Genomic DNA, 13,455 nt, shown 5'->3' with positions numbered 1-13,455 from the left:
AAAATTGCTTAGTTCCAACAAAAATACCAGCTAAAGCTCATATTTAGCGGTGTAGCTTTCCACAGAATCCGGTATCAGACCGTGGAAAAAGTGAACAAAACAATGAAGCTCAGAGACGGGAGTCTGTCTGCGTTCGGCGGCTGTTTGCACTACATTTCCCATGAGGCATTGGGTTAAAGTGACAGTGTCTCTGCGCACAATGAGTCTTCCTTTAACGTCTTGAAACAACAACGAACACACATCAAACAGTTTTTAAATCTTCTTACTTAACTTTTATTACATTTTTTAGAAAAAAAACAGCTGCAACTTCCAGCTTTTTCTGCCACAATTATCAAAAAAATGCATGTGAGATTGCGGAGGGGCTGTAGATCAATACAGACTAGGAGTTTCTCCTTTTTTTTTTAAATTTATGGATGCTGGTGTGCCACGGGATTTTTGTCAAGGTTAAAGTGTGCCGTGGCTCAAAAAAGGTTGAAAAACACTGTACTAGATGACTCTACAAAACCTTTTTCAGATGATGGTATTGATATTTTACCAAACTGAATATTAACGTGAAAATAGGGGACACTTGCTAAAATCCCCCTTTTCCATTGTGCCTTCAGACCCACAAAAATCAGCACACTGAAATTTTTTCTTTTTTCCTTTCCCAGCCATCTGTAGGTAAAAGTTTTTTGTTGGCCGTTATTCTAATGAACACAGGAAGTATTGGGGGGTGCAGGATTGGGATAAAAACAGTAATAAGTTGATTTTCCTTAAGGAATTAACCCAAAAGAGCTAATTTCACTCACTGTGTCTATCTTTTAGAATAAAACGCAGTTGATGAAATGAAAAGTTCCAACAAAAGGCCTAAAGACAGAAATGCTGTGGTTGGAGGGCAGCTGGAGCAGAACGTTAAACATCTTTTCCTGAAAACAATTCAAATTAATGCCTAGATGTAAATATAGATAACTTTAGGGCATGTTTGAGCTTATTTGGAAGCTTGAACCATCAACAGGATTTCATATAGTCATTTGTAAAGTTGTTGTTTCTCTTTCGGCTTTTCCCATCAGGGGTCGCCACAGCGAACGAGTCGCATGGTAAACTTGGCAATGTTTTACGCCGGATGCCCTTCCTGACGCAACCCTCTCAAAGCAACCGGGCTTGGTACTAGCACAGAAGTAATGCTTTAAAATTAAATTCATATTTAGTTGGATCTAGAGTAAAGACTTGAGAATAGTGGTGGTTAATTTTCCTAGTTCTTACTGCCAGAAACTCTGGCAGCAGCGTTCTGTATTGGCAGGAACTTTTTAACAATATTTTTTGAAGATAATTTTGAAATAAATTCAAATTATCAGGGTGTGTGCACCTAGGTTATGTGTAATAATGATGTCCAATAAAAATCAAGGGGTACATTTTTATTTTATTTTATATGAATTTTTATTACTATTACTATATTACTAGACATATATATTGTATTCTGTATTATGGCAATTATGTAAATAATTTAGGTAGAACATAATAGAGGTGGGTTTACATACAAGTTCACTTTGTCGCATTCCCTTTCAAGCACTCAATTAAACTCTGGCAAATATGATATTTAATGGATTCAATGTGGTATGCGTGAGTACTGTATAAAAAAATTATTTGTCCATATATGTTTAAGATTCATTTATTTTGTGAACCTCTGAAAATGCATTTATTTTCCAATCAATTTACTGAGACTGAATAACAGTTTAGGTTTCTAAAAACCTCATCAGGACACGGAGCCTCTCACCCCTATCCAGGTTTTTAAACACATTTTTACGATCGACCATAAATTAACTGGTGTTGTGGGTAATTTACCTTCTGTTCATGTTCAGTTCAGTAAGGTAAAAATACGTTTAGAAAAAAAGACTCCTCTGTTGTCAAATTCGATAAATTGGGACAATCTAAGGGGCTGCACTGCTGCTCGCCTTACAGCAAGAAGGCCCTGGTTCAAATCCCAGCTTTTCCCAGGAAGGAAGGAAGGAAGGAAGCAAGGATGGATGGATGGATGGATGGATGGATGGATGGATGGATGGATGGATGGATGGATGGATGGATGGATGGATGGATGGATGGATGGATGGATGGATGGATGGATGGATGGATGGATGGATGGATGGATGGATGGATGGATGGATGGATGGATGGATGGATGGATGGATGGATGGATGGATGGATGTGTCCAATTTAAACAAAAGTATCCTAATGGTTCCATACATTTTACAAGTGCTTCAACCAGGAGGTCAGTGGATTGTTTTTGGCATTTTACATAAAGGTATCATTTAAAAATTTATTTAATTATAGTTATGCGTCATCTGCATAGAAATGGTTTCAAACTTTATCAGTGTTTAACCAAAAAGGAGGATGTAGAAACTAAATAACAGTGGTCCATGACAAACAACCCAAATAAATTAACTTGACACTAATGTGTATTTGTTTTATTCATTAAAAAAGGTAAAAATCCCCAAAGAAAAATTGAAGATGACATTGGAAGAGCACAAAGATAACTCACAAAGAAATCATCTAAACTCCTCCAGAAAAGCCCCATCATTTAAAACAGGATTTCCTTGTTGTGAGGCAGATCCCTGCACCACCATGCAGCAGATTTTAAAACAAATCTAGGTCGAATCCAGGAGGATCTCTGGCTTCACATGGGCTCAGCATTCTTTACTTTGTGGTTGTTTCAAGGGTAATATGGCTTAAAAGTGAAAATGCAAACAGAAGCCTTTCCGAAACCTTGTATTCTCACTGAAATTAAGTGTCTTTAAGCTAAAGAATGAGTTCATGGTGAAGAAGACACTCTGGGACTGAATGTGTTCATCATTGCCTGCCCTTCAGCATCGCACTTGACAAGGCATTATTTTATGCATCTGCCCAGTTCTGCTGAAAACAGACCCAAAGCTGTCGTAAGTGCTTGAATTGCAGTGGCGTGGGCGTTTTTGTGTGTGCGACAAAACAAGGAGCTGCATGGAGGAAGAGGTTGGGCTCTTTTTTTGTTCTTGTGCGTCTGCGAGAGTCCTGGAAGTTGCATGTGGGGGTTGAAAAAGGGACATATTGGGGTCATTGATGAAAGCTTGCATGACGGTCTCCCAAGGAAATAATTTTCTCCCCTTGTATCAACATATATATCATTCAGACTCAAGGCAAAACGGGTTACCATGGTGACCGTCTGGAGGTTCAGAGAGCCGACTTTTTTCTTCTTTGTCACTAAAAGCACCCAGTTGCTGTGAGCATTTGCAGTAATTTAACATCAGGACTATAAATGGCATCCCACCTCCACAGCCTTGTCATAAGTGCTTAGCTTTTAACATACATAATACTTCCCAGCGTGACACAGTGAAGGACGGAGTGACAGGACAGGAAGGGAACAATGCGTTACTGGATGTGCGCAAAGACAAACTCACGGGTTATCCAGCAGCAACACAATGGGGTTGAGCTCTCTCCTGGGTCTGTAATAAGCTCTGAGAGGCACGATGAAGTTATAGAGACCGTTCCCCGCGGTCTCGGCTGACACAATGATGAGTTTGTTCTTAAATCCGTACGCTTTGGCATCCACAAAACTGTTGTGCCTGCACCCCTGCACACAAAAAAAGAAGAAAAACAACAACACACAGGCATTTGATGTATCGTTTTGTGCAGCGGAGGTCAGAAAAAGGGAACGATTGAGGCGGGTTTGTAATTGAGTGACTAAGTTGAAGGAAAAGCAACTGCCCACCTGATCCAGTCGTAGGCAGCAAAACGGGGCTTTTTCAGCCAACAGATGGCACAAAGTGGGCGAGCTCCCGATATATGGCGAGTTCAGAGGATAACCTTTAACATACCTGAAAAGCATTCCAGGAAGCAGAAAGGACACATTTGATTAAAAAATGCAGTGTGATGACTTTTTCTTTTTCCTTTAAAATTTAACACCTTTCTGGTTGAAGTGCAGAAAAAAAACATTGAAGAAAAATGTTTATGCTTATTAACCACAAATTACTGCTGCTAATAACAAATGTGTACCATTTGGCTGCTGTTAGATGGATGTTCTCTATACCATCGGATAATAAGTGCCAGGGGACGGAGAGCATGAGGACCATGCTTCTAGTTGCTGTGAGCAACAATGGAAAAGTTGTGGTGACCTGGTGTGCCCAAAAAAAAGGTTCCTACCCGCTTCTCGGTCCACCCTGCTCAGATTTTGTGGACTCCCTCAACACAAATTTCCGCTTTAAAAGACTCACTCAGATCATCTTCTGATCTTTTTTAAAAGCGGCCTTTTATTTATGAATTTGCTGTTTTAGCCCAAATCAAAAAACCTGTGTTCTTGTGTTCTAGGACATAATTTCTGCAGAGCGGCAACATTTAATTAGAAATTGTGGGTGACACCGTTGGTGCAAAGCTTTTGGCTTGCTCAGAGTATTTTTTCTACTTTACAAATAAACTCTTTTTTTAAACGTTTTTATTTTTTTCATCAGCTCTTGATTCATAACAATTTGAATAAAGAAATATTCAGAAAAGTCAATTTTGAGCTTGATTTGCTTCATATATGTCCTCCATCAGAGAAAAATGTGACAAAAACATGTTAAAAACACAATTTTCATTGAAGTGGGTTTTTAACTCCCAGAGTTTCTTTATTTGAAGTCATATCTGTAAACCAGATTAACCGCACTGACTGTCAAACCCAAGAGGAACATGGCAAAAAGAGTTTTCAAAAAGTGCTTACTCTGTGGGCGAACGACCTTTTTCATCTGTGAAGACAGAATCGTCTTCTGATTGGTCACCCAGAAGATCACATGCAAGGATAGAGTTGGCATCAGCAATTTCCTGGACTGGGGCAATACTCGGACGACGAATGCCTGTTCCATTCACAGTAGGCGGGACCAATTTACCCCCCGAGATGTTTGGTGGACTTGTGTTCTGGAGATCTATTGCAACCGTACCTGTAAGCACATTCACTCGGTTATAGAGCCTAGATACCTTCAGTCAAGTCAAATTTGTTCCAACTAGTAGATGTTCAGGATTCGGTGTAATCAGTTTTACCCATGCTGGCAATGATGCTGTGCACAGGCAGCTGTGAGGGCCCATCGTAGATTCCCCCAGCGGGGCGTCCCTTCCTCTCCTCCTGGTTAAAGATGAAGGCGGAGTTCTCCTCCTTGGTGATGTTGATGTAGTAACAGGTGTCTGTGGATGCCATGATGTGATGCGGTCCAGGATTAAGCAGAATGCTTTTGTTCTCCTCCCTCTTTATTCCGATAAGGCAAACACCGTACCTGAAAATTACAATTACAATTGAGTTATTGTGTGGAGAGAGAAAAATGAATGCTCCTCTGTATTACAATATGTTAAAGAATAGCTTGGCTTTGATTAAGGTTTTCATGTTAAGCTATTGTAATTTTAGATTACATTGTTGTATGTGCTATCAGAGGTCTTCCTGGCTGCTGCAGATGACTTGATTTTCTTCTGTTAAAAAATTGTTTAGCTAGGTAATATTTCTGGGCACTTATTAATTAGGCTTATTTGCACCGAGGTCTGATCATTGAATTTATCTTTTCAAAATTCTAAATTAATTATATCCCAGTTATTCTGAAATAGACAGAATGATGTGCTTACAATATTTCCTCACTTCTAAGACCAAATCTTTATTTAACTTGGAGGTTTTGGACAGATTTGGAGTTCACTCAATACTGTTGATGCAAATCAAGCACAAATCAGTATACTTCCACCCCTGTGCTCAACACTGAATCACCTCACTTAACAGTTTGATTTTCTTGCAAATCTGCCTTTGGACATTTTGGCAAAATGACTTCCCTTTATTCGTTCCAGAAGTCTTGTGGTTTGTTCAGATGAATTTTGTGTACTTTTTGAACTGAAAAGTCGTACTTCAAAAACCCCTTCAAAACAAAACCCACTCAATCTCTTCGGACAGTGCCATGATGTATAGTTAATTTTTTTTTATTTCATTGTAATTTTTATTTCAAACATATTTCTAAAATCAACAATGGACAAATTTATTCACTTGCTGATATCTATAGTCAGTTGTTTAAAATAGTTTCTATTTGACAGAAACTAAGAACAATAAACGTGTGGAAAGGAGATACGCAGAAGTCAAATTAGGTATCTTTTACATGTATTTTATGTATTTTTGATCCTTTTACTTATAATGGCCTTCCACTTTGGTGTTCTCATTTGCCACCCTTCCAAAGTCTTCTGCCCCTCCTGCCCCCCTATTTAAAATGTTGTAGCTCTGCCACTGGGAACAGGGTAACTATTGGTCTTGATTTACTTTAAGAGGGAAATAAAAACCTGAAGTCAATTTGGGAAAACACAAATGTATTGATGGCATTTTCCAGGTTTGCAGTTTTTAAAGCTGTAGGCACACCTCAGATCTAGTGGAGGTGTGAACATCATTAGTTTGGGGGTCAGGTTCATTAGGGTGATTCCACATTAAAAATCTACTGTCAAACCACGTCATAGTATTGAACTTCAACATCCATAAGGCCCTCAACATGTTGCAATATCTGTCCAGCCAGCTGTAGATTACATGGATCAAGTGTATTCAGTCCATGAGAGTCTGGAATCACCGGACACAGGTGATATGTAGGTTATACAAAGCAGGTACGGGGTGGATAATAAATGTGACATTGTCAACATTTAGTTTCTTTTTGGAACTAATTTCTCCTCATGTATGGTGTCATTTGCTGTGTTTGTTTGTTTGTTTTTCTTTTGAATGTTCTAGGTTTTTTTTTGTACCTGCGATATTTGCACCATCCTGCCTAGATACAACAAGTGGAACATAACTTTGGCTACATCCTATTCTATGCTATTCTTACGATAAATAAAAACCAGAACATTTGATTAGCAGCAACACTTGTGGCCATGGATCCCGTTCCTGGGGCTAAATCTTTGCCAAATAAACGTCTTTTTTAAGAGAAAATGTTGATGCTTGCTTAAGATTAGGCCTGCACAATAAATTGCACATTTATCCTTATTGCAATATCAAGCTGTGCAATACACATATCGCAAAAGATTGAGAAAATTGCAACAAATGCATTCCTTAAATGTGTTAAAACAATCTTATGGCAGCTTGAAGGATTTAATAAGTCACATAAATCCCTTTATGCATTTGACCAGTCGGATGGAGCACTTTTATGTTAGATGCTCACCTCCTATGCAGAAGAGTGTCATTTGGAGTATAATTTAAGGTATGTTGTCTCTTATTTAAATTCAACTGTTGCAGTGAAATGGAAATGATATATTTTGTTGTTTTGCTATTTGTTTATGTATTGCATGTTATATTGTTATCACGTTAATATAGCAAATTGAGAGATTTCCTCATTTCCTGCGGCCCTACTTAAAATTTTACTTGCCAAATAATAACAATAATTATATAGTTTTACTTGAAGGGGGCACTGGCAACAACTACTCAAACATGTTAAATTGTTGAACATGTAAAAATAAAATGCTTCAAGTCCACTTACTTTTTGTGAGCATGGAAGGAGGCGTATGTAAAGCTTTTTCCATTATACTCTCCGAAGAACTTGCTGTCGCACAGGCGAATGTGGTAGACCTCGTTGCCAGAGCAACATCCATACATCCTCTGCCAGTGTTCTGGAGACTGTTGTCCTTCTCTGCACCCATTCAGAGAAAATACAAGCCCATCATTGAAGTCCATTTATATGCATATGCGCATGCATTCTTGATTAACACCTTTCAGAAAGGCTCCCAATCAAGCAAAATAATAAAACCTCAAGGACAGTCTTTCGAAAAGAGCAGTCACATTGATCCATCTAGCTTTGTGTTTTTGTTTGTATCATAAATACTCTATCACTTTGACAGAGTTGAATAGACGGTAGTTTCATAGCATTAGATACCGTTTACATAAATCATCTCATATATTGGATTTTGCTTTGCCTTCGAAACTTCAATGTAGAAATCAGAATCCTTTCTTCATGATAAATTACTCAAGGCCTCCTTGTAAATTATAGCCATCTACTCTAAGATGCTCATGCATTTATATAGATGAAAAAGCCAATGAATCAAAAATAATAACGAGCTGTTTGAACAGCTAAGACTTGACGAGTCAGAGAATAGAGATTAGACGGTTCAGCAGTGCCCAGAACTGACATGTTAACATCTTGTGGTCCCTGTAGGTTTAGAGGGTCTCAGGATTGGACACACAAATATGGATTCTAAAGAGACAAAGGAATGCAAACTAAACATTTAAAAGATCATTTTTCCAAGCAGTTGTGAATAGAAGCTATTTTAAAAAGAACTGTTAGGCTTAGGTAGTTAAAAATTAAAGTTTTTTTTATTTTTTCTAAGTCTCACCATTTCCTCAATGATGGTTTTGTAATGTTCTGTATGTATCGGTTTTGTTTTACACTCACCCAGCCATAGCATTAAATTTATTGACATGTTATGTAAGCATCAGAGCTTTATATGGCCTTTTTCCTGCAAATTATTTGTGTGCTACAACTTTCCTTGTTTGTCTGAATGCGCTTTTAAAAAATGCTTCCCCACCTACAGTACCAGCACTCACAACCAGCACAACCCCCCAAAGTTGGCTCAAAAATCATTTTAAAAAAAACCTTAGGCTGAGTTAAGTAGAGCTGAGCTTAATGGAGTTCCATTAGGTTGAATTGAGTTCCATTAAGTCAGAGTAGAGTAGAGCAGAGTAGAGCAGAGTAGAGTAGAGCAGAGTAGAATTCCATTAAGTTAAGTTGAGTCGAGTTTAAGTTGAATTGAGTTCAGTCTGGTTTAGTAGAGTAGAGTAGAGAAGAGTAGAGCTAAGGTGAGTTGAGTTCAGTGAAATAGTCAAAATTAGTCAATTTGAAATAAGATAAATAGAGTTATAGTCCATTCAGTTCAATATAGAAGAGTAGTTAGTTTGAGTAGAGTACAGTAGACTAAAGCCGAATTAAGTTTCATTAAATGGCGTATACTTATATAGCGCTTTTCTACCTACAAGGCCCAAAGCGCTTTACAGTCACAGACCCATTCACCCATGCACACACACATTCACACACACATCCACACACTGGTGGCGACTCCGCTGCCGAACACTGGCGCCAACCTCCCACCAGAGGCAAGGTGGGGTTCAGTGTCTTGCCCAAGGACACATCGACTCATGGGCGTGCAAGGCGGGAATCGAACCTGCAATCCTACGATCATGGGTCGACTGCTCGACCGCTGCACCATGGCCGCCCATTAAGTCAAGTCGAGTCTAGTTGAGTCGAGTTAACTTAAGTTGACTTCAGTTAAGTTCTGTTAAGTTGGGTTCAGTCAATGCAGAGCGCTTAAGAGTTAAGTTGAGTTCTGTTAAAGAGTCAAGATGAAAGAAGTTGAATAGAGTTAAGTTCAGTGAAGTTCAAAAGAGTAGTTAGCTTGAGTAGAGTAGTGTAGAGTGGAGTACAGTACAGTACAGTAGAGCTGAATTGAGTTCCATTAAGTCAAGATGAGTCAAGTTAATTTAAGCTGAGTTCAGTTCATTTCAGTTCAGTTGTGTTCAGTAAAGTACAGAACAGCTGAGTTAAGATGAGTTGAGTCAAGTAGAGTCGTGTCGAGTAAAGGAGAGTAGAATCAAGTTGAGTCAAGTTAACAGTGAAATTGCTGTAGACTGAGTTCAGTCAGTTGAGTTATTAAAAGCTTCAAAATGATTTCTGAACTAACTTGAGGGGCTGTGCTGGTTGTGAACGCTGTTACATGAAAGAAAAGTACATTTAGATTAATGTAAAGGGACAAAGCTGAAGAATCATCTTTGTAGAAATATTGAGATAACTTCCCACAGGCACAGAAGCCGAACAATTCTTTCTAAAGTGCTTTCTGCTACTAACAACAGTTTGAAAAAAATTATTGTTTAAATGCCACAAGAAATCATTTTCTGTCAGAAAGCTTTTCAAACTGTTCCACAGAAAACACAGGCCTTAAAGAGAAATCAATTCTGAATGCCGCCTCCTCTCTTTTCATGCACTTGCTTCACTTCCTACTGAGAAGCTCAAGGAATGTAGACTTCTGCCTTTGCTTTCTTTCTCAATTCTTCCATTCTTCCATTTCCGTCTATTCTGGCTACAGTCCGCACATAATAACGTGTAAAATAAAAAAATAAAAAATGAACTTTTCAGTCACACTGAGAGAAAAAATGAATATATTTTATGAGGAGGTAACTAGGTAACAACTGACCGTCCACGGGAAGTGTGCACGAGGAGCGTCACCAGGGTGGAAGTAGCAGGGCACACACAATTAAGAGCCAGCATGGCATATTTGAACTCCTCCTCACACACAACATGATCTGAAAGGAAAGAAACTTATAAAAATGACAGAAGTACATCTACTCAAAATTATTCCCATAAATATTTTTTTAATAAATTAAGCCTACAAAAATGGACTACCTACAAAAAGCCATTATGCTTAACCAGCATGCAAAACTTGCCAAAAAAACAACAACAACACATAACACGTCTAAAGAGCATAACAATAGGTGCATTTTTAAAAATAGTTGAAAAATGCTTCGCAGACTGCAGAAATCCATTTCTAGTTGAAGTGAAACATTTCATTGTGATTTTGTAAAGCTTGACAACAATAAACCAAGATTGGTCACTGGCTATAAATCAGAGGAGACGCAATGAAAGCAGTAATTAGTTCTTTTATAGCAAACTATACTGCAAGCATTGCCAAATACATCAATTAAATCAAATATTCTGAGTCCTTGGGCTCGTTTGAAAAGGAAAAGAACAGCTTTAGGTTATTTTCGGAGAAAGGAAGAAACTGAGCAACACCGGCTTCCCTGGTCAAGAAAAGTGGGTCTTTTTGAAGAATTTAATAGAATTTACAAGAACTGCTTCAAACAACATTCACAAGTCTTGCCATTTTGATCTCATTGAATTCATTTAATGATGATGTTCAAAGTTGGGCTCCCACTCCAATAAAAATTGTAGTTTTGGAGTTTTTAAGATGTCCTGGTTCCATTTTTGCCATATTGAAGGACAAATGTTAAGAGATTAAGCTTAAAAATTCATTTCTGACAACCGGTATTTCTTTATTCAAACTGTTATTAATCAGGAGTAGATAAAAAATGTTGCTTGAAAAAGAGCTTTTTTTTGATGCAGAAAAACATTGAGTAGGCCACATGCTCCCTGCTCCTCTTCATTCTGATGCATCCATCCACTTGCAGACAAATAGACCCATGTACGTCTTTATTTTCCTCATTTGATCTGGCATCGGGTTCAAAACTGTACGGCTGCATAGCTCTGATATTGCTCGCCATTTTTGTTGCACAGATAATGTTAGGTTGAGAGTGTGAGTGGCTGTAAACTAGTAGAGTGAGTGTAAACAGAGAGCTCTCAGCAACAAGGAATAGTGGGGTGTGGGATTGCGGCTGACCGTTAGCATGGTCCCGCCAACAACTCAGAGGTGAGTTTCTGATAAACTTCTGCCGGTTCGCTGAAACTATGTCCCAGAAAAACAACACAGGTTTTGGGATTTTGTCTAAAAATTGTATAAATCATAATTTAAAAACCAAAAATTTTAAAAGCCTAAGATATTACTGGGTCTTCAATTATTTTAAACAACTACTTAGTAAAATATCTTTAAGTCTTTTATATTTGAGTCTTAAAGCGTGTTTAATGTGAAAACCTTTTGTCTTTGACCAGAAGTTTTAGCAGCAATTTAAAGAAAAAAAAGTGTAACTTAAGTTATTGCATGAGTGTGGGAGTTTCCATATTTAATAAGTTTAATTGAGAGTTTGAATTATTAGCTTTTAAAGAGTTTATTATTATTACTCCTGCAGAATAACTGCCTAAATTATTTTGAATTTACTGTTTTAATGCCAATTTTAAAAAAATGTATTGCTGTTTATGGAAAACAGGTTTTCCTTGTTTTCCATAAATGTTCTAATATGATAAATATGCTATAATGGAAATAACATTAAAATTGTCAATTATTTAAATATTTTTGGCTGCTTGATTATTCTTTTTTTTTGTATACAATTTTTTTAAAGTACACAAAACAAGCATCAGTGAAGTAAAAACGTGAAGTTAAAAAATGATACAAAACAGTTATTATAAATTATAAATGAAAACATTTTATCAGTTTATTGAAAAAAGCATTTTTACCCCATGATGATCAATATCAAACAGCGTAAGAGAGTTTACCTGCAAATTTAACATGGAACTTATTCTCAGGTTTGAGTATTTGCACATAAAGAGGGCAGTTTGGTGCAAAGTCCTTCACTGCCCAAGCTCTCAAAATGGTCTGATGGTCCTGGGAGAGAAAGAAAGTAAAATATATCTATATGGTTCAACTAATGAGTGCCTTCAATTCTGAATCACTGCGTGTCTTACCGCAGCCATGCGGTCCACCTCGTTCCGGCTGCTCAGAATGAAACAAGCCTCTGCGTCGTCCATCCTGCATGCGACAGAATGACAGCATCAGACAAGTGAAAATCTCCACAAACAGTGAAAAACGGACGAGAACCCAATATTATTTATTACACATTTTAAGTTTTTCCTGCAATTATGCAAAGCTCTAAAAAGGCTGAAATAACATGTGAGCAGAACATCCGAGATTGTGAAAGTGTGTTTTCATGATATTAACAAAGCCAGAGGAGGGCAGAATCCAAAGCAAGCGTGGGAGGATTTGAAACACTGCCAGATGTAGGAAACAAGCGTGCCACAGTCCTTTACCTTTAACTGTTCAATTCAAAACACAGCCGAGGTAAAGAGTAATTTCTTTTTTTTTCTTCTTCTTTTGATTCAAAGCATTTCTTTTGAAAAAACACAAAGATCTGTTACACAGATATTGACAGCTCCAGTCTGCATTACCGCTTAAAGCGGTATTCAGTTGCTTGCAGAGTGTGAGTGATGAGAAAAGACACAAACTGGCCATTATGCCATGGAAAAAACGCAAAGCGTCATTGAAATTTGCTGTTGATTGAAGCTTGATAGTGTCATTTTTATGTTCAGCTACAGTAGATTTCAGGCAAAGGTTTAATGAGATCAGAGGCGAACATTTCATTCAACAAATTTGATGAAAAAAGATCAAAAGATTAATCATTTATACTTTACATACTCCTAACCCTCTTCTATCAAGTTCTAATTTTGAAATTAAGGTGTTTTATTCGTTTATTAGGAACATCTCATGTCTCTATATTCATAATTTGACTTTGTTTTGGATCAATTATAATATTAACCACCTTATTCTAAAATCTATCAAATCTGAATTTTGTTGTTTAAGTATATTTTGATGTGTTAAGATGCAGAACTACCCCTTTGGTAAACCAGCCCACTGCTTAAACACTAAAAGGCTTCACGAAGCATCTTCTGCTTACTTGGCTCTCATCAGATCCTGGTCTTTGAGGACCGATCCCTGCAGATAGATGACCCTCTGAGACCACAGGGGAATCTGCAGCACCCTTCGCACTTGCACGTCCATCTCACTTGGGCACAGGATCACCACATAGTAATCCTTGAAGATTAAGCG

General features: G+C 37.8%; 1 protein-coding gene across 8 annotated transcripts in view; it reads right to left on the bottom strand.

Moving 5' to 3' along the window:
- kcnt1a (potassium sodium-activated channel subfamily T member 1a) overlaps window positions 1–13,455 on the bottom strand; it is a 32,019-nt gene that overhangs the window by 5,138 nt on the left and 13,426 nt on the right. For all 8 annotated transcript variants that reach the window (XM_078955494.1, XM_078955493.1, XM_011481583.3 and 5 more), the window contains 9 exons: window positions 13,304–13,440; window positions 12,318–12,381; window positions 12,129–12,237; window positions 10,159–10,267; window positions 7,458–7,607; window positions 5,020–5,249; window positions 4,703–4,919; window positions 3,719–3,824; window positions 3,408–3,580 (listed from right to left, as the gene is read on the bottom strand). In XM_078955494.1, coding sequence (XP_078811620.1) covers window positions 3,408–3,580; window positions 3,719–3,824; window positions 4,703–4,919; window positions 5,020–5,249; window positions 7,458–7,607; window positions 10,159–10,267; window positions 12,129–12,237; window positions 12,318–12,381; window positions 13,304–13,440 — 1,295 coding nt within the window. The remainder of the gene's footprint in view (window positions 1–3,407; window positions 3,581–3,718; window positions 3,825–4,702; window positions 4,920–5,019; window positions 5,250–7,457; window positions 7,608–10,158; window positions 10,268–12,128; window positions 12,238–12,317; window positions 12,382–13,303; window positions 13,441–13,455) is intronic.

The sequence above is a fragment of the Oryzias latipes genome, chromosome 12, assembly GCF_053564925.1.
Source record: "Oryzias latipes strain Hd-rR chromosome 12, Olatipes_Hd-rR_3.1".
NCBI classification, from domain to species: domain Eukaryota; kingdom Metazoa; phylum Chordata; class Actinopteri; order Beloniformes; family Adrianichthyidae; genus Oryzias; species Oryzias latipes.
This window is presented reverse-complemented; position numbering and strand designations above follow the sequence as displayed.